This window comes from Coregonus lavaretus, assembly GCF_964263955.1.
Source record: "Coregonus lavaretus genome assembly, chromosome: 34".
Lineage (NCBI taxonomy): Eukaryota > Metazoa > Chordata > Actinopteri > Salmoniformes > Salmonidae > Coregonus > Coregonus lavaretus.
The window spans coordinates 13,751,096-13,777,984 of record NC_140021.1 but is presented as its reverse complement, the minus strand read 5'-3'; the positions used below and the strand labels follow the sequence as shown (position 1 = coordinate 13,777,984).

At 43.2% G+C, this 26,889-nt stretch overlaps 1 protein-coding gene across 7 annotated transcripts in view; it reads left to right on the top strand.

The window, feature by feature from the left end:
* The window catches only part of LOC311109444 (uncharacterized protein), a 123,408-nt gene that overhangs the window by 70,706 nt on the left and 25,813 nt on the right, over positions 1-26,889 (top strand). For all 7 annotated transcript variants that reach the window (XM_084152338.1, XM_084152337.1, XM_084152336.1 and 4 more), the window contains one exon: positions 20,871-21,080. In XM_084152338.1, coding sequence (XP_084008464.1) covers positions 20,871-21,080 — 210 coding nt within the window. The remainder of the gene's footprint in view (positions 1-20,870; positions 21,081-26,889) is intronic.

Here is a 26,889-nt window from a genome sequence, read left to right as displayed (position 1 = left end):
AAACAAACCAACCGACTATTGATGTAATTATTTCTAGGCCTTTTTCTCAGGACTGTTCCCTGTGGCAGCCGAACTCCATTTCTGCCGTTGATTTGCGAAACATTCTGATGAGGCTATGTATCAGAGCAGACGAAATGAAGAACGCCATCAGTCATTAATATGGCTTATCTGATCTGCTGTGGCTCACTGGCCAACCTAATGTAGGGACATGTCATCAGCATTAAGCAGAGGAGGACTCACACGCGCACACACACACTCATCATGATCATCACCATTAAGTAATCAGCTCAGAGTGAGACCTACTCAGGAATTTCATCCTACACACACACACACACACACACACACACCCCAGATCTTTAATTCAGATCTCTTAGTGATGAGTATACATATTTAACTGATGTCAGCTCCGCTGGGGGTTTTAATTGGAGAGAAATAATGAATTTTTTATAAAAACGTGTTTAACAATAAATGTCTTCATTAATTTGATGAAGGTATCTGCTAAGATGAGCTGAGTGGTTTAAGGCTAATGGATGAAGGGTCCTCTCTCTTGTGTTGTACTATCCACAGTACAAGGCTAATGGGTTGGTTACTGGGCCTTGTGGAAAAAGTCAATGGGTCTGAATACTTTTCAATTTTGTTACGTTACAGCCTTATTCTAAAATGGACTCTGCAATCTACACACAATACCCCATAATGACAAAGCGAAAACAAGAAAAACATTATTTACATAAGTATTCAGACCCTTTGCTATGAGACTCGAAATTGAGCTCTGGTGCATCCTGTTTCCATTGATCATCCTTGAGATGTTTCTACAACTTGATTGGAGTCCACCTGTGGTAAATGCAATTGATTGGACATGATTTCGAAAGGCACAGACCTCTCTATATAAGGTCCCACAGTTGACAGTGCATGTCAGAGCAAATACCAAGCCATAAGGTCAAAGGAATTATCCGTAGAGCTCCGAGACAGGATTGTGTCGAGGCACAGATCTGGGGAAGGGTACCAAAATATGTCTGCAGCATTGAAGGTCCCCAAGAACACAGTGGCCTCCATCATTCTTAAATGGAAGAAGTTTGGAACCACCAAGACTCTTCCTACAGCTGGCCGCCCGGCTAAACTGAGCAATCAGGGGACCAAGAACCCGATGGTCACTCTGACAGAGCTCTAGAGTTCCTCTGTGGAGACGGGAAAAACTTTCAGAAGGACAATCTCTGCAGCACTCCACCAATCAGGCCTTTATGGTAGAGTGGCCAGACCGAAGCCAATCCTCAGTAAAAGGCATATGACAACCCGCTTGGAGTTTGCCAAAAGGCACCTAAAGACTCTCAGACCATGAGAAACAAGATTCTCTGGTCTGATGAAACCAAGATTGAACTGTTTGGCCTGAATGCCAAGCGTCACTTCTGGAGGAAACCTGGCACCATCCCTACGGTGAAGCTTGGTGGTGGCAGCATCATGCTGTGGGGATGTTTTTCAGCGGCAGGGACTGGGAGACTAGTCAGGATCGAGGCAAAGATGAACGGAGCAATGTACAGAGAGATCCTTCATGAAAACCTGCTCCAGAGCGCTCAGAATGTCAGACTGGGGCAAAGGTTCAACTTCCAACAGGACAACGACCTTAAACACACAGCCAAGACAACGCAGGAGTGGCTTCGGGACAAGTCTCTGAATGTCCTTGAGTGGCCCAGCAAGAGCTCGGACTTGAACCCGATCAACATCATTCAGATGAGGAGAGACCTGAAAATAGCTGTGCAGCAACGCTCCCCATCCAACCTGACAGAGCTTGAGAGGATCTTCAGAGAAGAATGGGAGAAACTCCCCAAATACAGGTGTGCCAAGCTTGTAGCATCATACCCAAGAAGACTCGATGCTGTAATCGCTGCCAAAGGTGCTTCAACAAAGTACTGAGTAAAGGGTCTGAATACTTATGTAAATGTAATATTTAATTTATTTATTTTTTCTAAATTAGAAAAAAAATCAAAATACCTGTTTTTGCTTTGTCATTATGGGGTATTGTGTGTAGATTGATGAGGGGAAAACACAATTTAATCAATTTTAGAATGAGGTTGTAACGTTACAAAATGTGGCAAAAGTCAAGGGGTCTGAATACTTTCTGAAGAATACTATCCACAGGACAGGGCTTAGGGGTTGGTTATACAGTACCAGTCAAAATGTTGGACACACCCACTCATTCAAGGGTTTTTCTTTATTTTTAACATTGTAGAATAATAGTGAAGACGTCAAAACTATGAAATAACACATATGGAATCATGTAGTAACCAATAAAGTGTTAAACAAATCAAAATATATATTACATTTTAGATTCTTCAAAGTAGCCACACTTTGCCTTGATGACAGCTTTGCACACTCTTGGCATTCTCTCAACCAGCTTCACCTGGAATGCTTTTCCAACAGTCTTGAAGGAGTTCCCACATCTGCTGTCCAACTCATCCCAAACCATCTCAATTGGGTTGAGGTCGGGTGATTGTTGAGGACAGGTCATCTGATGCAGCACACCATCATTCTACTTCTTGGTCAAATAGCCCTTACAAGTCTTCATTTTGTTTTTCTTCAGCCATTCAGAGGTGGACTTGCTGGTGTGTTTTGGGTCATTGTCCTGCTACAGAACCCAAGTTCGCTTCAGCTTGAGGTCACGAACTGATGGCCGGACATTCTCCTTCAGGATTTTTTGGTAGACAGCAGAATTCATGGTTCCATTTATCATAGCAAGTCTTCCAGGTCCTGAAGCAGCAAAACAGGCCCAGACCATCACACTACCACCACCATATTTTACTGTTGGTATGATGTTCTTTTTCTGAAATGCGGTGTTACTTTTACGCCAGATGTAATGGGACACACACCTTCCAAAAAGTTCAACTTTTGTCTCGTCAGTCCACAGAGTATTTTCCCAAAGGTCTTGGGGATCATCAAGATGTTTTCTGGCAAAAACGAGACACGCCTTAATGTTATTTTTGCTCAGCAGTGGTTTTCGTCTTGGAACTCTGCCATGCAGGCCATTTTTGCACAGTCTCTTTCTTATGGTGGAGTCATGAACACTGACCTTAACTGAGGCAAGTGAGGCCTGCAGCTCTTTGGATGTTGTTGTGGGGTCTTTTGTGACCTCTTGGATGAGTCGTTGCTGCGCTCTTGGGGTAATTCTGGTCGGCCGGCCACTCCTGGGAAGGTTCACCACTGTTCCATGTTTTCGCCATTTGTGGATAATGGCTCTCACTGTGGTTCGCTGGAGTCCCAAAGCTTTAGAAATGGCTTTATAACCTTTTCCAGACTGATGGATCTCAATTACTTTCTTTCTCATTTGTTCCTGAATTTCTTTGGATCTCAGCATGATGTCTAGCTTTTGAGGATCTTTTGGTCTACTTCACTTTGTCAGGCAGGTCCTAGTTAAGTGATTCCTTGATTGAGAACAGGTGTGCCAGTAATCAGGCCTGGGTGTGGCTAGAGGAATTGAACTCAGGTGTGATAAACCACAGTTGAGTTGTTTTATAACAGGGAGGGGGGGCAAACACTTTTTCACACAGGGCCATGTAGGTTTGGATTTTGTTTTCCCTTAATAATAACAACCTTCATTTCAAAACTGCATTTTGTGTTTACTTGTGTTATCTTTGACTAATATTTAAATGTCTTTGATGATCTGAAACATTTAAGTGTGACAAACATGCAAACAAATAACAAATCAGGAAGGGGGCAAACAGGGCTTAGGGGTTGGTTATACACTGAGTGTACAAAATATTAGGAACACCTTCCTAATATTGAGTTGCACCCCCTTTTGCCCTCAGAACAGCCTCCATTCGTCGGGGCATGGACTCTACAAGGTGTTGAAAGCGTTCAACAGGGATGCTAGCCCGTGTTGACTCCAATGCTTCCTACAGTTGGCTGGATATCCTTTGGGTGGTGGAGCATTCTTGATGCACACAGGAAACTGTTGAGCATGAAAACCAAGCAGCGTTGCAGTTCTTGACACACTCAAACCGGTGCACCTAGCACCTACTACCATAACCCGTTCAAAGGCACTTACATATTTTGTCTTGCCCATTCACCCTCTGAATGGCACACGTACACAATCCATGTCTCAATTCTTAAAAAATCTTTCTTTAACCTGTCTCCTCCCATTCATCTACACTGATTGAAGTGGATTTAACAAGTGACATCAATAAGGGATCATAGCTTTCACCTGGATTCACCTGGTCAGTCTATGTCATGGAAAGAGCAGGTGTTCCTAATGTTTTGTACACAATATATATCTTGTGTAGTACTATCCACAGTACAGGGCTTAGGGGTTGGGGTTGGTTATATATATTGTGTAGTACTATCCACAGTACAGGGCTTAGGGGTTGGGGTTGGTTATATATATTGTGTAGTACTATCCACAGTACAGGGCTTAGGGGTTGGGGTTGGTTATATATATTGTGTAGTACTATCCACAGTACAGGGCTTAGGGGTTGGTTATATATATTGTGTAGTACTATCCACAGTACAGGGCTTAGGGGTTGGGGTTGGATATATATATTGTGTAGTACTATCCACAGTACAGGGCTTAGGGGTTGGTTATAGATATTGTGTTGTACTATCTACAATCATAGAAATAGTTCTCACATACAAACTTTGTGTCCAAACTCAGAATCAAATAGGCTTCGCAAAAATAACATGTTCGCTGTGGTAGAATGTTTATTTTGATTGGCAATTTTCTGCATTTATTTAAGTCCCATCAGTAGCCTGACTTCAGATGTGTCCATGTAAAAAGGATTATTAGGGAAACCGTTCTTCTTGCTAAGCATGTAAACGTTTTAAACTATTATATTAATCTGACTATACACAATAATCGTATTATTGTGTGCATGTAATCGTACATAGTGTGGGGATTTACCAAAACACCTCTCTCAAGGCCTACCTTTCATGACACATTAGATGGTTTTTTTATGCGTGTGATTTTTTTTGTATTTTTTCCCGATGAGACCACCAACATCACTGCCAACACCCTCCTACAAAAATTAGTCGAAAAAAATACAATCTAAATGTTAAACAGGATTCCTTATCTCGTGTGCGTTCACCCCCTCTCTCTCGACCTCTCCTCTTTCTCCTTCTCTCTCTCCCCTCTCCCCCTCTCTCTAACCCTCTCTTTCCCCCCTCTCTCCCCCTTCCTCTCCCCCCTCTCTATCCTCACTCTCCCTATTTGTCCCCCTCTCTCTCCCCCCTCTCTCTTTCTTTCTCTCCCCCTCTCTCTCACCATTCCTCTCGCCCCCCCTGTCTCTCTGTCCCTTCTCTCTCAACCTTCCTCCCCGCTTTCTCTCTCTTTCTCTTTCTCTTTCTCTCTCTCTCTCTCTCTCTTTCTCTCTCTCTCTCTCTCTCTCTCTTTCTCTCTCTCTCTCATTCTTCATTATCCTCCCCTGACACCGGTGGAAACAAAGGATCTGTGTGTAATTTAGTCCTAATCATAACACCGGCCCTTCACAGCCATCCAGCCAGTCAGACCGAGACCGCGCGCACACACACACACACACACACACAAATCAGCCAGCCAGCCTGGAGAGAGATGTTAATGTGAAACCGGTCTCTTTATGACTGGTAGGTAATTACTGTCATTAGAACACTCCAGAGACTGTGTGTGTGTGTGGTGTGTGTGTGGGGTGGGGGGTGGCTGGGTCTCTGACTGTGATGCAGATGGACGTGCTGTATAATTGATGGTGAATTAATGTGTGGCTATGGATATGAGGGGTCCTTCAGCGCTTGTAAGGGTTGGTGTGAGGTGTGACCCAGGTGCAGTGTAGGATAGACAGTAGGCAAGGATGGTGAAACAAGGATCTTTACTGGTGGTCACAAAAAAAAAAACAGGATACAAAACAACAGACTACACACGAAAACAAATGAGGAGCACATAGGTCTCCAAAAAACAGGCTGACAACAAACAATACGAAATGCTAACTCTGACTGGAAAAACACAATGACACAGGGAGAACATTTCTCGAGTACCTGTAACTCCGTCACGTGATCCGACACTGATACGTACTGCTTGACATCAAGGAACTAGCAGAGAAAACTGAGCAAGGGAACACAGGGAAGGGAGGGCATAAATACACAAGTGAATCAGATAGCCATAGGTGAAACCAATAGGCAGATAATTAGTCCCGACTGTGAGTGAGGAGGTGCCTATGGTTGTCGAAGGATGACACCTAGTGTGTCGCTCCGGAACTGCGACCCACTCCTGTATCAAGCACTCAGAGAGAGGGGTCTGCTGTGATGCCTGGTGGTCTTTCTGCTATATATTAGAAACACAGGACCCCGAAACAGGCTCTGCCAGAGAGATGGGGGGCGAAGCGAGAGCCTGACCTCTGCCCAAAATCAGTTTTTGTATGTGGGGCAATGAAAGCGTGTTGAATTTAGTCAAGATAAACATGAAATGCTATTTTGATTTGTGAGGCTTATTTGATCTAATAGAAGTTTGGTAATGATTAAGTTATTACCAGTGTACTGATATAAGTGTGATGCATGTGACATCCAGGCAACTTTGAGAAAAAACACTTTATATCGGAGTTGTCCCTGTTGAAATTCGAGACTGTCTATGCATATTCATGAGGCTAACACTCTCCATTGAATACAGATGGTTGACATTGTCGTAGAAATATTTGACTAAAAAAGAGTCAACTCAAAAATATCTCTCAAGAGACTGGAGCTTGTGAATCCAGAAATTAGACTTTATTATTGCGTAACAAAGCTGAGCCACTCCATGGAACGGCTGTCTCTCTTTGGCTTAGAGATCTCTTATATACACACACAAATGCACAGTCATGTATACATAGCTTACAAAGCTACTCCCGTTAAGATCACTGATTAACATCTTTAACTGCCACGCCACTATTATCTTTGAAAGTCCAATAACACATGTTGTTTACTCCAAAAGGCCATGGGCGCTTTTGCCTCTTTCCCTTATCTCATTATATTGGTGGCATGGCTCAGACACTTTTTAAAAATAAAATACATACATTCATCAAAGCATGTTTACACATTGTATTGACTATATTCCTTATTTAGACATGCATCTGGACTTATAAAATGTCAATCATGTTTACTATATTTTATCTTTGACATTTCCCAACATTTTCCTTAATGATACATAAAATATTACCATATAATCCCCCCTTTGGGACATTCCAACAATGTCCCAAATAATACAAAGATTACTTTTTAAATGAATGTAAGCATGCGCATTTACTTATTCTTATCCTTGCCATATGTGGTTACTTTTCATATGCATATATTTAAACCAATATATATTCCTCATTGTTTGACCCATCCTGATGAGGACCCAGAGCCCAGTCAGGTATTGGATACAAGTTTGGAAGGTTTTCCTCTAAGTTAACCTCCAAGTGTTTCTATTAGGCTGTGTAACCATGGCAGGCCCATCCACCCCCAGGAACAACTTCATACAAACATTCAGGATTCCCAAAATGTCCCATATTCATTTACCTACTGTCCTGGCGCTCCCTGAACTGGGTGTATTTCTTTATAAACATTGCTCCCCACTTTTGTTTAGTTATAGCATTTCCCATATATGTGTTAGTATCCTATCACATCAACATATGCAACTTTGTCTTAACAATAATATCTAGGACATGTTAAGAATGGTGTCAATATCTTTAGCTTACATAACCTTTTTCACCCATATCACAAGTATTATAACAATCAAAATAATCAATATCAATATCTAATCCATTAGTTGCAATGTCAACATCACTAAGCATTAATATTAATAAGTTATTCAGATCAATCAGTCCACTTATAATTTATAATCATAATCAAATTAATTACCAAAAACAACTTTGGAATGACAATTCTTAGTTAGTCACCTTTGTTCCATCATTCAAAGTTAAAACTCTCACCTTGGCACATATTGACACTGGCAGAATGTATATTTATATTATAATAATTCTAGCATTAACTTCCTCATAACGAGAATTACAACAGATCAGTATCTTAATGCATTGTCCAAATTACTATACATTTAGTAGTGTATAATACCTCCTTAATCAACATACTACCTCAACTAACAGTCCCTTCCTCTACCGGCACTCAATCTTCTGGCGTCTTCATTATGTTCTTTAGATAGCTTCATAGTTAATCTTGGATTACCCATGGCAATGTCCCAATTCCAATGTCACACCTGAACCGCCCCACCTCCACCATCATTCTGTTTTGTTCATTTGCAAACCAGTATACCCAAACTAGGAAGAACGTTGCATTTGCATAGACCTCTCTCCTCCTGCTCACTCCACATGGACTCCTGTCACATTCTTGAGAGAAAAGGCACAAAAGAGAAGGCAATTGATTGCTTTGATTTGATGCTGGATTCAGGTCTCCTGGCAGAGGTGGTGTCGGACAGGAACGTCTTCAACGCCTTTGTTGTTCCTCTTCAGCCGGGTAGAGGGTTTTGGGGTTTACACCGTTCTGGACCGAATTATTTATAATATAATAATAATATGCCATTTAGCAGACGCTTTTATCCAAAGCGACTTACAGTCATGTGTGCATACATATTATTATTATTTTTTATTTTTTTGTGTATGGGTGGTCCAGGGGATCGAACCCACTACCTTGGCGTTACAAGCGCCGTGCTCTACCAGCTGAGCTACAGAGGACCACGTATTTCTGCTATGCATTACGACGCCATCCGTAGTAACCTCAGGATTGGACAGATCATAACAGTTTAGTTGAGTTCATTTCCAATCCAAAACATCCCTATTAACATTGTCTACATGTCTTATGTTTCATCACTCATTCTTAATACCCATTTCTATCTAATGCCTGATAGATTTTTCTTTGAGGGGTCCCTGTATTCCAAAGGCTATCTGTTTAAACACCCCCTATTTTCACATTCTCCCTTGAATTCTCCCAAATGATATAACCCAATTGTTTTACTTTAACATTCCTATATTTTTGCTCATAATCTATTTGACATTACTCTGGTGTTTCCCTTTCCTTGTTCCTATTCTAACATCTAATTGCTTACACTTCTCTCCCCATCCTGGTTGATTATAAAATTGTTTATAGTTAGAATTTCCTAAATATTACAAAAGTTATGATTGAATCCTAGCACACAGTGCTAGTAACTGTGAAGACGTTGAACTACTGTTAACTGTTTAAAACGGAGATGTGGTGCATATTATACTATTTTATTTTATTTACTTTTAATGCAATATATTGTACTCATCTATACCAATCATTGTTTAACGGCTCCTTCAATTCCCTTTCTTCTGTATTTGGTATGGCTCTAACATGTACAGGGTTCAGTGCACTCTCCCAAGGAATAACTACTCCAATAACACTTCCCCCTGGAAATCTAACACTAAATACTACATCAAATTGTTTATCTAAGTCTTGGACTGTTCTCCTTATGTCTATGATTCACCTGTCTCTTTCTTTCATTATCTTAAAGTCACACTACCCCATGTGACTTCCCCATACTCTTTGTGCTGGTTCCTCACACACCAATAATATTTTAACCCTTGTATTTTAATAGTGATCCCTTCCTGCATTTTAGTTATGGTTCCTGCCTGTGCAAGAATATACTTTCTAATCCTGTCTATATCCCTTCTATGTCTTGTTCTTCTGCTCTCTACTATTATCAGTACCCCATTCCCCTTATTCTCAGGGAACTAGTCAAGTACAGAGAAATCAATGATGAGGATTTCTAGTGCGTCTTGGAGGTCTTGAAAGTCTCGGTGGTCTCTTAGTCATCAGTTTCCTCACTCTGGTTCAATGGTTTAGATGATACCCGATCGCGCTCCCCTCTATCTGTACCGCTGTTGGTGTAACCTGGACGACGATGTATGATCACTTTAGCTGTTAACCTTCTTCCATCACTAGGGTCTCCGGATCAGCCAGAGTCCCTCTCAATCTATCGACATCGGTCTGCGAAGTGTCCTTCAATCAGCCTACCCATAGGGAAGCTCAGAGTTACTGCTGCAAAGACACAAGCACAGACACACACAAAAGACAACAATGCTACCCAATGGCTGAGGTTGGAACACTCCTATAGTGGGAAACATGGATCTAAGTATCTGTCTCCACCAATTTTACCATCATTAAGATAGCCAACAACACCTGGTACAGGCCCCTCCACATAGGGTCTTTTTAGCTCTTTCTTCTGTAGTCTTTTGCCATCACATAGTCTCCAGGGCGCAGAGAATGCTCAGACTCCTACTTAGTTGGGCAGAGTTATCTTCACCCATGAAAATAAAATCTTAAGAGCATTGTTAGGTTAAGTGAGACACAGTATGCTACTCATGTCCTCTCATCCATCAAGAGAAGCCTTGAGATTATGAAGCACACCTGCTTCCAGCTTGTTGTAGTCCACTTATCTCATAGACAGACCACCTCTACACCATGCCTCCTATCACAAAAACAAAAAAGATTTAACCTAACCCATAACACATTATTACTACTGCTCATATCCTTAATACACCTTGCATATTTCCCCACAAAACCATAATAAAACATTAAAACCTCTGTAATCCCAACTTCCCCCCTTGGACAAAAAAACAAAACAACAACAATATTGCCTATCAAACCTAAAATAATAACTAACCTTAAAATGACAACCCTTGAACATATCTTTACTTAACTGTATCCCATAACACTATTGTCACGGTTTCGGCCGAGGCTGCTCCTCCTCCTGGTTCGGGCAGGCTTCGGCGTTCGTCGTCCCCGGAATACTAGCTGCCACCGTTGTATGTTTCGTGTATTGATTGCTTTAGTCTGTCTGGTACACCTGTGTCTGTTTGTGTCCTAATTACGTGTCCTATAAGTTCCCTGTTTTGTGTTAGTTAGATTGTGTGTTGTTGTTCGCCTGTCGTTGTGCTGCGTGTTTTGTTTCTTGTTTGCTGTTTTAGTGTTTTACGCATTGTGCGTAAATGCTCGCCTCTGATTGTTTCGAGGTAGTTTGTTTACCGTTTCCTTGTTGGATTTTTGAGTAAACTCTGTTGGACTGAGCCTCGGTGTCCTGCGCCTGACTTCCACACCACATACACCTCACCACATGACAGAACAACACACCTAAAATGGAGTCAGCAGGAACAGCGGCGGCACCCGATTCCCTGGAATACCGGATTAATTCCCAGGACGCCATGATCCGGCAACTCGGGGCCGCTATGGACGAGGTGTCCAACAGACTGCGCCGTTTGATGAATCGGGAGGTGCCCACGCCTTCTCACACCATCCCAGCACCAACGGCCAGTCCTCCTCTCTCAGCACCGGAACCCAGTGGCATTCGGCTCTCGCTCCCGAGGGCATATGACGGTTCTGCAGCCGGGTGTCAGGGCTTTCTCCTACAGGTAGAACTTTACCTTGCCACTATACACCCGGCGCCCTCGGGATACGAGAGCGTCTCCGCCCTCATCTCCTGCCTCTCCGGAAAGGCGTTGGAGTGGGCCAACGCCGAATGGAGGGGAATAGACGCCACCACCATCACCTACGCAGAGTTTTCCCGCCGCTTCAGGACTGTCTTCGATCATCCACCTGAGGGGAAAGCGGCGGGAGAGCGTCTATTCCACCTCCGACAGGGGAAGAGGAGCGCACAGGAGTTCGCACTGGAGTTCCGGACATTAGCAGCGGATGCGGGATGGAATGAGAGGGCCCTCATTGACCACTATCGGTGTAGCCTACGAGAGGACGTTCGTCGTGAGATGGCCTGCAGGGATACCAACCTGTCGTTCGACCAGCTGGTGGACATCTCCATCAGTCTAGACACCCTGCTGGCTACCCGCGGACGTCCCGAGTGGGGGCCGTCCATTCCATCCTCCAGCACCTCCGAGCCTATTCCTATGGAGCTCGGGGGTGCTGGCGCTAGAGAGAGGAGGAGGGAGTACCCGAGGAGGGCCACCCCCTGCACCAACTGTGGCCGTGGAGGACACACCGCGGCCAGGTGCTGGGGAGGGTCTTCTGAGAGAGGGGACAACAGGTCACGCACTGGGGAGTCATTTCAGGTGAGTAGGCGCCCCACTTACCCAGAGCTCTCTGTTGGCCACATGAGCATTCCTGTGTGTTTTCCACAGGTGGCACCTCATTCCCAGCATAAGGCGCTAGTAGATTCAGGCGCAGCTGGGAACTTTATTGATCGGGCATTTTGTGCTAGGTTAGGAATTCCCCTTCGGCCGGTAGAAGTTCCATTCCCTGTCCATGCATTAGACAGCCGGCCGTTGGGGTCGGGTCTGATCAGGGATGTCACAGCACCGCTGACGATGACTACGCAGGGGGGTCATGAGGAAATCATTCAGTTCTATCTGATTGACTCTCCTGCGTACCCAGTGGTGTTGGGGCTTCCCTGGTTAAGCACCCACGATCCTACCATAGCGTGGCAACAGAGGGCTCTTATGGAGTGGTCTGCCCAGTGTGTAGGGAGATGTCTAGGTGTTTCCATAGGGGCGACCTCGGTAGAGAGTCCGAACCAAGTGCCCGCACTGCGCATTCCCCCCGAGTATGAGGATTTAGCACTAGTGTTTAGTAAATCGAGGGCAGCACGGCTACCTCCTCATAGACAGGGGGACTGTGCGATAAATATCCAGACTGAAGCAGCTCTTCCCAGGAGTCGTGTGTATCCCCTGTCTCAAGAGGAGACTGCGGCTATGGAGACTTACATAGCCGAGTCCTTGGCACAGGGATACATACGGCCCTCTACTTCTCCGGTCTCCTCGAGTTTCTTCTTTGTGAAGAAGAAGGACGGGGGATTGCGCCCGTGTATTGATTACCGTAGTCTCAATCAGATCACAGTAAAATACAGTTACCCACTTCCACTGATTGCGACGATGACGGAGTCATTACGCGGAGCGCGGTTCTTCACAAAGTTGGATCTCAGGAGCGCGTACAATTTGGTGCGCATTAGGGAGGGGGATGAATGGAAAACAGCATTTAGCACCACCTCGGGTCATTACGAGTATCTCGTCATGCCGTACGGGTTAATGAATGCTCCTTCAGTCTTCCAATCCTTTGTTGATGAGATTTTCCGGGACATGCATGGGCAGGGTGTAGTGGTGTACATTGACGACATTCTAGTGTACTCTTCTACACGAGCCGAGCATGTAGCCCAGGTGCGCCGAGTATTGAGACGACTGTTGGAGCATGACTTGTATGTCAAGGCAGAGAAATGCCTGTTCTTCCAGGAGTCCGTCTCCTTTTTGGGTTATCGGTTGTCCGCGTCTGGCGTGGAGATAGAGGTAGATCGGGTATCGGCTGTGCGTAATTGGCAAACTCCAACCACCGTAAAAGAGGTGCAGCGGTTCTTGGGTTTTGCTAATTACTACCGGAGGTTTATCCGGGGCTTTGGACAGGTTGCAGCTCCCATTACGTCCCTGCTAAAGGGGGGTCCGGTGCGCTTGCAGTGGTCAGCTGAGGCGGACAGGGCATTTGTCAAGCTGAAGAACCTGTTCGCCTCGGCCCCGGTGCTGGCGCATCCGGATCCCTCTTTGCCTTTCCAAGTAGAGGTGGACGCGTCCGAGACCGGTATTGGGGCAGTCCTGTCACAACGGTCCGGCACGCCACCTAAGCTCCGCCCCTGTGCGTTCTACTCCAAGAAGCTCAGCTCGGCGGAGCGCAATTATGACGTTGGGGACAGGGAGCTGTTAGCTGTAGTCCAGGCCCTAAAGGTGTGGAGGCATTGGCTTGAGGGGGCTCAACACCCTTTCCTCATTCTGACTGATCACCGTAACCTGGAGTACATCCGGGCAGCTAGGAGATTGAACCCTCGTCAGGCTAGGTGGAACATGTTCCTGACCCGGTTTGTTTTTAAGATCACATACATCCCTGGGTCCCAGAACGGTAAGGCAGACGCCCTGTCCCGGCAGTATGACACAGAGGAGAGGTCCATTGAGCCTACTTCCATACTGCCGGAGTCTTGTCTGGTGGCTCCGGTAGTGTGGGAGGTCGATGCGGAAATCGAGCGGGCGCTGCGTACCGACCCTACTCCCCCCGAGTGTCCTGTGGGGCGGACGTACGTTCCGCTCGAGGTTCGTGATCGGCTTATTTATTGGGCTCATACATCACCCTCCTCTGGACATCCTGGTATTGGTCGGACGGTGCACTGCCTTAGCGTGAAATACTGGTGGCCAACGTTAGCCAGGGATGTGAGGGTTTATGTCTCCTCCTGCTCGGTATGTGCCCAGTGTAAGGCACCTAGACATTTGCCCAGAGGTAAGTTACATCCTCTGCCCGTTCCACAACGACCATGGTCCCACCTCTCGGTAGATTTTGTGACCGATCTACCTCCTTCCCAGGGTAATACCACCATTTTGGTCGTTGTGGATCGGTTTTCTAAGGCCTGTCGTCTCCTCCCACTGCCGGGTCTCCCTACTGCCCTACAGACCGCCGAGGCCCTCTTTACCCACGTGTTCCGGCACTATGGGGTCCCCGAGGATATTGTGTCCGACCGAGGTCCCCAGTTCACCTCCAGAGTCTGGGGGGCTTTCATGGAACACCTGTGTCTGTTTGTGTCCTAATTACGTGTCCTATAAGTTCCCTGTTTTGTGTTAGTTAGATTGTGTGTTGTTGTTCGCCTGTCGTTGTGCTGCGTGTTTTGTTTCTTGTTTGCTGTTTTAGTGTTTTACGCATTGTGCGTAAATGCTCGCCTCTGATTGTTTCGAGGTAGTTTGTTTACCGTTTCCTTGTTGGATTTTTGAGTAAACTCTGTTGGACTGAGCCTCGGTGTCCTGCGCCTGACTTCCACACCACATACACCTCACCACATGACAACTATTCAAGGAATACCTCTCCTTCAGGACTAACCCTCTCACTTCATCCTTGTCCTGTTTGGACTAATTTATATATAGGATTTTTTCCAAATTATAAACTTCTTCACAATTATCCTTATTATATCTAACCCCCTAATTCAGCATGCCTCTAGAATTTATAGTGCGGGTGATCAGGTCACACTATAAAGCCAGGACAGATTTCAGAGGTCATTGAAATCATTCAATGAATTGTTTCATCCAATAGTATACTACTCATTAATAACCATCAAGACATTTCATAAATGTTGTATCCCGAGTGTACAGTAAGTCCTTAGTACAGCTCTTTTCAAAATAAATCACACATATTTACTTATCCCTCAGTAAATAAAACCCAAATTACATGTGTATGCCCCTTTAAGATATTTCACTTCCATCCCGTCACAAAACCCAAAATAGAAATAAAAATCATATACAGAATAACATTTCATACTAAGTAGTTTGTTTGTGGTTATTCGAACACCATATATCGGGGCGGCAGGTAGCTTAGTGGTTAAGAGCGTTGTGCCAGTAACCGAAAGGTCGCTGGTTCTAATCCCCAGAGCCGACTAGGTGAAGAATCTGTCGATGTGCCCTTGAGCAAGGCACTTAACCCTAATTGCTCATGTAAGTCGCTCTGGATAAGAGCGTCTGCTAAATGACTAAAATTAAAATGTAAAATATATAGTAAAACAATAAACAAACAAAAAATGGCCAGGCCTTATTTATTTTGGTAGCTCCCAACAACCTAAAAATAAAACTACTTAATTTTACTAACTAGTTCCACCCTAGCCTACAGACTTTTTTAACATCCCAATGAGATATAAAGAAATCCCCATGTTCCTGGAAGAGAAAGTATACATGTCGTTAACATGGAATCAACAATCCAAAGATAGTAATTACACACAAAACATCATACATATATCCCCAGTCCTATCTCATCAACAATCATTCGTATCAATCTCACTCCTCAGAACTACTCCCATCGTTCAACGTACTATAAACAAATTATCGTTATCTGAAGCAATGAACCATCTTCATAACTCACCGCTGTTTAACCAAACTATATAATGTCATAATAAAATGATCAATTATCAAATATCGTTCCTTATTCAACTATCGAGACATGTTCTTCATTAGTAAATCGTCTCCACAAAGCAATACTACCTAATAACATATTCTCATTCTCCTAAATATAAATAATTACTTCTATTAAACAATCCCATTCAACATCAAGTCAACCTGTCTCATCACCCAATTAACTTACTTATTTTATTTTATTTTAAACCCTCTACAATATATATCATACTCTACCGCTAATTTTCCTCATAACGGTACCTCAACAGATGACAAATTATTTTACATTTATAGTAAAAACCAATAAAACATCCAATTCACCGATATGCAATTTTAATTACTATGTTATCCTATCCGACATGGATTGGTAGGACAACATCTTTCCTATAATGTTATCAATGAAACCAGTAATTCACGTCAATAGCATCAATGTAAAAGATTTGCTTTCTGTCCCTTACTGGATTAGAACCAGGGACCCTCTGCACACATCGACAACATTCACCATCGAAGCACCGTTACCCGTCGCTCCACAAAAGCCACGGCCCCTGCAAAGCAACTACTTCCAGTTCATAGAGCAAGTGACGTCACCCAACGAAAACCGCACTAGCTCTCACCGCTAACTAGCTAGCAATTTCCTGCCGATAATATTCAACCTCCTACAACTTCCTACAAAAACGTGATCCTTGTACACCTAACGTAACCCATAATGTCCCTTATAGCGCTCTCATGTTTCAGCAAGCCCCAATGGTTAACACCCGCAGACAAAAATTGAAATTCTTCCATTTTTACTAGCAGACCTACTAATAAACCACACTTTCAAACAGCGTTCTGCATTTACCTCTATCATAGGGTTTAAAAACGAATTTAACAACATTAACCATCCTAAATTGCCGTAGTAACGTCATGTTTGGTTCAGTTTATCTATTACCATATAAGACATTCACTTCTCCATGCGTCGTAAACTATATCCTATTTCTCTTGTAATCAACTAAAATCATAGCCGCGCAATTAAACCATCACTCCGCCATTATCAGAATGAATGAACTATCCTTTCTAAGTAAGCTACAAGTAACACCAAACACTTGCTGTAGTTTACCATCATATATTGAAATCATCCATTTATCACGATCCAATTTATTTATAGACATATTCCACCATTGTTACTCGATTAATCTAGCAAAACCTTATTCAATGACTAAAAAATTACTACCACGCACTCTTCTCTCCATACCCATTAATATTTTTATATGTTAGTCATTTAGCTGATGCTCTTATCCCAAGCGACCCACAATTAGTGAGCTCATACATTTTTATACTAGCCCCCCTTGGGAATCGAACACGCAACCCTGGCGTATAGTGCCCCTTTCTGATAATGTTATAATTGTAGCCTATTGCATTACTTTAGTTTAAAATATACGTTTGTTTATTCAACAAATCTAGAACCCACTATAAATTGGTGCTATTCCCTCAGCATAATAGCCAAAGCTCCTTGCATCCCCTGGTTCACGTAACGAAAATACATTATCATTCTAGAATTCACCAACTATTCGCATACATTACTGGTGTCACGCAAACTATAGAATAAAGTAATAACAATTAGAATTTGTCAAATAATTTTTTTCCATCCAGCTATTCAAACTTGCTTCAAATATCTCTTTCAGCTCGATACAGTCAAGCAAGTACGACTCTCTTTTACCCGGAAACCAGTTCATGGCATTAGTAAAGTCTATTCACATCCCAACAATAACTAATAATATATTTATATTCAAATTATTAAAAGACCTTACTTTCATTCCAGTCTACCTAAACAATTCAAATTATGGCCATAACTCTATCGCAATTGCCAGTCCGCTATTCAAATGTATTTAACTGTCCTTTCTGACTATAGTCACTCCTCCTTCTTTCCCGTTGAATAAGTGAGTCCTTCAGTCTGAAAAGACGCAGGCTGCTAAATCGTCCAGTCTTATCCTGAATGTTCCTTCAATCTAAACAACCCACAACCATAGCTGAACTATACTTAGAAAACCTAGACTCTAATCAGCGATGCAGAATCTATGCTTTATTGAAATGACAAGTTAATCCTCCTTTATTCCAATGATAATGGTCAGTAGTTTTAGTATCTGGCACATACCACACTTTATCAGAAAATAGCTTTGAAGGACACAGACCTCACACGCTCAACGTAAACAACTTAACAGTCAACGAGTCAAACCCCACATTCATTGATTCGGAACCAGATCTAACGACCTAACCAAATGAATTATATTTTCCCCTAATATACGACAATTCCTTGACTATATCACCTCTGCTTCTGAAATAATAGATAGTTTATTATAATGCTTAATTCTACCACATGCCCTATGTACTCTCTCCCATTTCCACGTACGTCTACGTGTTTGGACAAGTCAACACCTATAATTTTATCCAATCCCTTGTATTAAATTACACTCACATAAAATTCATTCTATTCCAATATATTCATATCTACCAAACCATTCATGTTTCTAATGATTCTTTATTGCCACAAATCAGTTAATCACAATCTAGTCTCAGCGGAACGAACAACAAATTACCCAAATCCTTCCCCTCAGTCATAGAATCCTCCCAGAATCGTATAGGCTGGTCACTATTCACTGATCTTACAAAATTCTATGACAGGCATTGTTGTACGAAACTCCAAGATATAATTTACATGAAAAGCTTATTATTCCAACGTATATATAATTATCATACACACCTCTATATCTTGAAGCCTTAGTGACTGTTTAACCCGTTCACCTACTCAGGATGACCTAACTTTTTTACCTGATCGACCCTGCCTAACTTTGGCATCACCACAACACAGGATAATGCCCCACCTACCCGAGCAGACCTCTAACAATGAATTCCTCATTAGAGCGGTAACCGTAGGTCCCAAATTTAGCTAGCCACCTGCCCGTTCAGCCCTCTGGAGCGCTAATTTTATCCACAGGATTACTATTTATTTAGCCCCCTAGGTGATCCACTTCCTCTACACACCTGGACTTTTACTACGCTTTCCTAAGCGACCTGTAAATTCTTCCCTTCTTCTCTGATTCACTTCCTCGACACAGAAAATAAGCAGTATTGCACAGGATTTCGCCTACCTAAGCAGCCTATAAACGATACACTTCCTCGACACGTTTATAGCGGTATTCGTAGGACTTAACATGTTATTGTCTGATCGCTCAACCAGATGGACAACCGCCCGTGCCGAAATGACCCAGACAAAGCGATCAGCTGGATGAATCAAATGAATCAAATCAATTGGACAGACGGTTCAGACGAACAACAGAGTGATATCGACATGTATTCTTAAATTCAAAAGCTCCCAGTCTCTAATTTTCTGGTTCTTAAATTTGGAGAGACCTACTTGGTATTTCTGCAGCTGATGCCGTGCCCCAGATCAAACCACACAAACGTTTATACTATATAAGTAAGAACTTGGCTTACCTTTTAAAAGCGTCCGCTTTTGTTTGTATGGTCCGTCCAAGCCGTTTCATAACTGCAGATGTACACCGTCTCTGGACCCTTTTTTTCAACTCCTGGCTAGCTCGCCAAATATGTCGTAGAAATATTTGACAAAAAAATAGTCAACTAAAAAATATCTCTCAAGAGACTGGAGCTTGTGAATCCAGAAATTAGACTTTATTATTGCGTAACAAAGCCGAGCCACTCCATGGAACGGCTGTCTCTCTTTGGCTTAGAGATATCTTATATACACACACAAATGCACAGTCATGTATACATAGCTTACAAAGCTACTCCCGTTAAGATCACTGATTAACATCTTTAACTGCCACGCCACTATTATCTTTGAAAGTCCAATAACACATGTTGTTTACTCCAAAAGGCCATGGGCGCTTTTGCCTCTTTCCCTTATCTCAGTATATTGGTGGCATGGCTCAGACACTTTTTAAAAATAAAATACATACATTCATCAAAGCATGTTTACACATTGTATTGACTATATTCCTTATTTAGACATGCATCTGGACTTATAAAATGTCAATCATGTTTACTATATTTTATCTTTGACATTTCCCAACATTTTCCTTAATGATACGTAAAATATTACCATAACATCAACACCCCTCATCGACTATTCAAAAAAGTATTCAAATAACAAGATGTATCCACCAATCCAAAGAGAGGAATAGGAGGGTGCTTGACAGCCCGCCTTCCACTCTGTGGAAGACAAATCCCATTATTAGTGCGGAGTAGGGCTGTTGCGGTGACCGTATTACCGCAACACCGGCGGTCACGAGTCATGAATGCAGTCAAATTCCACATTACCGTTTAGTCACAGTAACTAGGCTTCTCCAAGCTCTGATGCTGCTGCTGGTCATTAGTAGCCTACCAAACTTGCTAACTGCCTGGTAATTAGCACTCTATTGTCCCTCTAATCACTCTGACATCAATGCAAATAGTTTTGAAAATCTAATCAAACACTTCATGAGGGCCCATGAGCTCATGTTGCGCAACATTTCTATAGGCTATGCAATTGTGGGAGAAAACAGAGTGATGGCAGCTAATAAAAAGAGGAGGATCCCATCAGCTTTCTATAGGCTAGGCCTACTATATTTATGTCTCAACTTTCCTAATATTAAGCACATTGCTTATATTTACAACAGGAGTATAGCCTACCTGGCTGACATGAAAATAAACCACTGGGAAATGCGTCCTCCATTTGCTATTTAAGTGCATAGATTACATGTATTTTTCCCCACTGCCCCTGTTTCGATACAGGTGCATGATAATGGTCCATTCTAAATCAAAACAATGTCACACATATTATTTAGTAAATGTAAAGACAAGATTAAATCAAGAATAGTCTGATGGGTGACAATATTAGCCTATCACTTGTGAATTATATATTATCAGACAAAATTGATAAAAAAACAAATAAAAAAAAACATAAAAAGATTGTCCAACAACAAACGTTTTGTTAATGTGTGCCTACATGAACATCACCCTGACATTGCTTATCTCGCCCTCCTTCCACAGGTGAAGACATTGGAGGAGGAGAACAACTCATTGACCAATCAGGTGAGGACTTTGGAGGAGAAGTACAGCTCGTTGACCACTCAGCTGCTTAGGTCACAGAGGCAGGGCCAAGAGAACGTCCAGCGGCTAGCCAATCAGGAGGAGCGTCTGGTCGTACTGAGGACAGAGTCAGAGACACTACAAGAGAAATACAGCAGCAAGGTGCAGGAGGTGAGAGAACTGGGACAACATTCACCATACATTTAATTTAACATACAGTGGGGGAAAAAAGTATTTAGTCAGCCACCAATTATGCAAGTTCTCCCACTTAAAAAGATGAGAGAGACCTGTAATTTTCATCATAGGTACACGTCAACTATGACAGACAAAATTAGGAAATAAAATCCAGAAAATCACATTGTAGGATTTTTAATGAATTTATTTGCAAATTATGGTGGAAAATAAGTATTTGGTCAATAACAAAAGTTTCTCAATACTTTGTTATATACCTTTGTTGGCAATGACACAGGTCAAACGTTTTCTGTAAGTCTTCACAAGGTTTTCACACACTGTTGCTGGTATTTTGGCCCATTCCTCCGTTTCATCTTCAATGCCCTTGCTGATGGAAGGAGGTTTTCACTCAAAATCTCACGGTACATGGCCCCATTCATTCTTTCCTTTACACGGATCAGTCGTCCTGGTCCCTTTGCAGAAAAACAGCCACAAAGCATGATGTTTCCACCCCGCTGCTTCACAGTAGGTATGGTGTTCTTTGGATGCAACTCAGCATTCTTTATCCTCCAAACACGACGAGTTGAGTTTTTACCAAAAAGTTATATTTTGGTTTCATCTGACCATATGACATTCTCCCAATCCTCTTCGGGTTCATCCAAATGCACTCTAGCAAACTTCAGACGGGCCTGGACATGTACTGGCTTAAGCAGGGGGACACGTCTGGCACTGCAGGATTTGAGTCCCTGGCGGCGTAGTGTGTTACTGATGGTAGGCTTTGTTACTTTGGTCCCAACTCTCTGCAGGTCATTCACTAGGTCCCCCCGTGTGGTTCTGGGATTTTTGCTCACCGTTCTTGTGATCATTTTGACCCCACGGGGTGAGATCTTGCGTGGAGCCCCAGATCGAGGGAGATTATCAGTGGTCTTGTATGTCTTCCATTTCCTAATAATTGCTCCCACAGTTGATTTCTTCAAATCAAGCTGCTTACCTATTGCAGATTCAGTCTTCCCAGCCTGGTGTAGGTCTACAATTTTGTTTCTGGTGTCCTTTGACAGCTCTTTGGTCTTGGCCATAGTGGAGTTTGGAGTGTGACTGTTTGAGGTTGTGGACAGGTGTCTTTTATACTTATAACAAGTTCAAACAGGTGCCATTAATACAGGTAACGAGTGGAGGACAGAGGAGCCTCTTAAAGAAGAAGTTACAGGTCTGTGAGAGCCAGAAATCTTGCTTGTTTGTAGGTGACCAAATACTTATTTTCCACCATAATTTGCAAATAAATTCATAAAAATCCTACAATGTGATTTTCTGGAGAAAAAAAAATCTCAGTTTGTCTGTCATAGTTGACGTGTACCTATGATGAAAATTACAGGCCTCTCTCATCTTTTTAAGTGGGAGAACTTGCACAATTGGTGGCTGACTAAATACTTTTTTCCCCCACTGTATTTACTATATTGAATAATACTGTCCTTCATTGGCGGTGGATGAGGTGAGCTTCCCCCTTACTATGTCAAGTGCTTTGGGTGTCTAGAAAAAGCGCCATTTAAGTCCAATCAATTTTTTTTATAAATAATTTATTATATATTACACATGTATTATTCACTACTTACTGTATGATAATTACATTACAATCATCAGGATGCAGCAGTTAGAATTGTCATAACTTTACATCACTGATGGGTAAATGTCAATGATACAAGAGAGTGTCATCTGGCTTTTATAATGCTTATTTATTGGTTAGTGAGGAACATTGGGGGCTTTAACCCCAGAACTGTTCAAATCAGAAAGTTGAGGTCGTTATGGCATTACAGCATGGTGAAGAGCAGGAAGCCACTGAAGGTGGTATCATATAACCCATGTTTTTAGGGGAGACGCATATAGACAACATCCCCCTCATCCAGCTCTAGAGTCAAAGCATTAGATATGTACTCCCAATACTGATCATTGGTGTCAAAATTAAACATCAGTCTCTTGTCATTGTGGTAAAGGTAAACGCCAAAGGTTTGTAATCTGCGCGCCTCAAAGGCTGTGAACCTGAAGTAGTAGACTCCTCTCACTGTTGCTGTGAAGATACCTGTATCAGAGGAGAAGCAGGGAGAGATCAGCACTGTCCATCTCTCATAGACACTGTTAGTAATACTGGACCGTAGCTGGATTAGTGTGGTCAGTACCTGTAGTTGGGTTGTAGGCTCTGCCAGTGTTGGTGAAGACTTTACTGTAGATCAGTGTGGTGTCAGTATTGAAGGGTCCTACCCCTCCTGAATCAGTCAAAGCAGCATAGAAGGCCACCTTTGGTCTGTCCGTGAACACAGGAAGAAAACACAAGAGTCTAAGGTTTCAGTCTCACAGGGATTTACTAGTTTAATTGATATTCATTTTTATTTGTTCTGTACTACCAAAATATTATTGGAGTGTGTAGCTGTAAGAATGGGAGGAGAACTTACAGTGCCTTCAGAAAGTATACATACCCCTTCACTTATTCCACATTGTTGTTACAGCCTGAATTAAAAATGGATTAAATAGATAAAATGTTCTAATCTATCTACACCCAATACCCCATAATGACAAACGGAAAACATGTTTTTAGAAAATCTAGCAAATGTATTGAAAATGTAATTAGGAAATATCTAATTTACATAAGTATTCACACCCCTGAGTCAATACATGTTAGAATCACCTTTGGCAGCGATTACAGCTGTGAGTCTTTCTGGGTAAGTCTCTAAGAGCTTTGCACACCTGGATTGTACAATACACATAATTATTTTTTTAATTCTTCAAGCTCTGTCAAAATGGTTGTTGATCATTGCAAGACAGTCATTTTTAAGTCTTGCCATAGATTCTTAAGCCAATTTCAGTCAAAACTGTAACTAGGCCACTCGGGAACATTCAATGTTGTCTTGGTAAGCAACTCCAGTGTATATTTGGCCTTGTGTTTTAGGTTATTGTCCTGCTGAAAGGTGAATTTGTCTCCCAGTGTCTGTTGGAAAGCATACTGAACCAGGTTTTCTTCTAGGATTTTGCCTGTGCTTAGCGCTATTCCTTTTCTTTTTATCCTAAAAAACTCCCTAGTCCTTGCCGATGACAAGCATACCCACAACATGATGCAGCCACCACAATGCTTGAAAATACACTGCTCAAAAGAATAAAGGGAACACTTAAACAGCACAATGTAACTCCAAGTCAATCACACTTCTGTGAAATCAAACTGTCCACTTAGGAAGCAACACTGATTGACAGTAAATGTCACATTCTGTTGTGCAAATGGAATAGACAATAGGTGGAAATTATAGGCAATTAGCAAGACACCCCCAATAAAGAAGTGGTTCTGCAGGTGGTGACCACAGACCACTTCTCAGTTCCTATGCTTCCTGGCTGATGTTTTGGTCACTTTTGAATGCTGGCGGTGCTTTCACTCTAGTGGTAGCATGAGACAGAGTCTACAACCCACACAAGTGACTCGGGTAGTGCAGCTCATCCTGGATGGCACATCAATGCGAGCTGTGGCAAGAAGGTTTGCTGTGTCTGTCAGCGTAGTGTCCAGAGCATGGAGGCACTACCAGGAGACAGGCCAGTACATCAGTAGACGTGGAGGAGGCCGTAGGAGGGCAACAACCCAGCAGCAGGACCGCTACCTCCGCCTTTGTGCAAGGAGGAGCAGGAGGAGCACTGCCAGAGCCCTGCAAAATGACCTCCAGCAGGCCACAAATGTGCATGTGTCTGCTCAAACGGTCAGAAACAGACTCCATGAGGGTGGTATGAGGGCCCGACGTCCACAGGTGGTGGTTGTGCTTACAGCCCAACACCGTGCAGGACGTTTGGCATTTGCCAGAGAACACCAAGATTGGCAAATTCGCCACTGGCGCCCTGTGCTCTTCACAGATGAAAGCAGGTTCACACTGAGCACATGTGACAGACGTGACAGAGTCTGGAGACGCCGTGGAGAATGTTCTGCTGCCTGCAACATCCTCCAGCATGACCGGTTTGGCGGTGGGTCAGTCATGGTGTGGGGTGGCATTTCTTTGGGGGGCCGCACAGCCCTCCATGTGCTCGCCAGAGGTAGCCTGACTGCCATTAGGTACCGAGATCAATCAATCAATCAATCAATTTTATTTTATATAGCCCTTCTTACATCAGCTAATATCTCGAAGTGCTGTACAGAAACCCAGCCTAAAACCCCAAACAGCTAGTAATGCAGGTGTAGAAGCACGGTGGCTAGGAAAAACTCCCTAGAAAGGCAAAACCTAGGAAGAAACCTAGAGAGGAACCAGGCTATGAGGGGTGGCCAGTCCTCTTCTGGCTGTGCCGGGTGGAGATTATAACAGAACCATGCCAAGATGTTCAAAAATGTTCATAAGTGACAAGCATGGTCAAATAATAATCAGGAATAAATCTCAGTTGGCTTTTCATAGCCGATCATTAAGAGTTGAAAACAGCAGGTCTGGGACAGGTAGGGGTTCCATAACCGCAGGCAGAACAGTTGAAACTGGAATAGCAGCAAGGCCAGGCGGACTGGGGACAGCAAGGAGTCACCACGGCCGGTAGTCCCGACGTATGGTCCTAGGGCTCAGGTCTCTCAGTTGGCTTTTCATAGCCGATCATTAAGAGTTGAAAACAGCAGGTCTGGGACAGGTAGGGGTTTCGTAGCCGCAGGCAGAACAGTTGAAACTGGAATAGCAGCAAGGCCAGGCGGACTGGGGACAGCAAGGTGTCATCATGCCCGGTAGTCCTGACGTATGGTCCTAGGGCTCAGGTTCTCAGAGAGAAAGAGAGAACGAGAGAATTAGAGAGAGCATACTTAAATTCACACAGGACACTGGATAAGACAGGAGAAGTACTCCAGGTATAACCAACTAACCCCAGCCCCCCGACACATAAACTACTGCAGCATAAATACTGGAGGCTGAGACAGGAGCGGTCCGGAGACACTGTGGCCCCATCCGAAGAAACCCCCGGACAGGGCCAAACAGGAAGGATATAACCCCACCCACTCCGCCAAAGCACAGCCCCCGAGATGAGATCCTCAGACCCCTTGTGAGACCATATGCTGGTGTGGTTGGCCCTGGGTTCCTCCTAATGCAAGACAATGCTAGACCTCATGTGGCTGGAGTGTGTCAGCAGTTCCTGCAAGAGGAAGGCATTGATGCTATGGACTGGCCCGCACGTTCCCCAGACCTGAATCCAATTGAGCAAATCTGGGACATCATGTCTCGCTCCATCCACCAACGCCACGTTGCACCACAGACTGTCCAAGAGTTGGCGGATGCTTTAGTCCAGGTCTGGGAGGAGATCCCTCAGGAGACCATCTGCCACCTCATCAGGAGCATGCCCAGGCGTGGTAGGGAGGTCATACAGGCACGTGGAGGCCACACACACTACTGAGCCTCATTTTGACTTGTTTTAAGGACATTACATTTAGGCTTGCCATAACAAAGGGGTTGAAAACTTATTGACTCAAGACATTTCAGCTTTTCATTTGTTATAAAAAACATAAAATAAAAAAAATCCACTTTGACATTATGGGGTATTGTGTGTAGGCCAGTAACACAATCTCTCAATTTAATCAATTTTAAATTCAGGCTGTAAGACAACAAAGTGTGGAAAAAATCAAGGGGTATGAATACTCTCTGAAGGTACTGTATGATTTGTAAGAGACTGTCTTATGGTTCTAATCTATTCCATTGATTCTACTTGTCACAGAGTATGTGTCGCCTGTCAGGCTGGGCATGTGTGCACTTTGTGTTATTTTCAGATATAACTGCACCCAGATTCATTTTCTTCTGTTATTTAGTGTTGACTTTAGCTAACCACG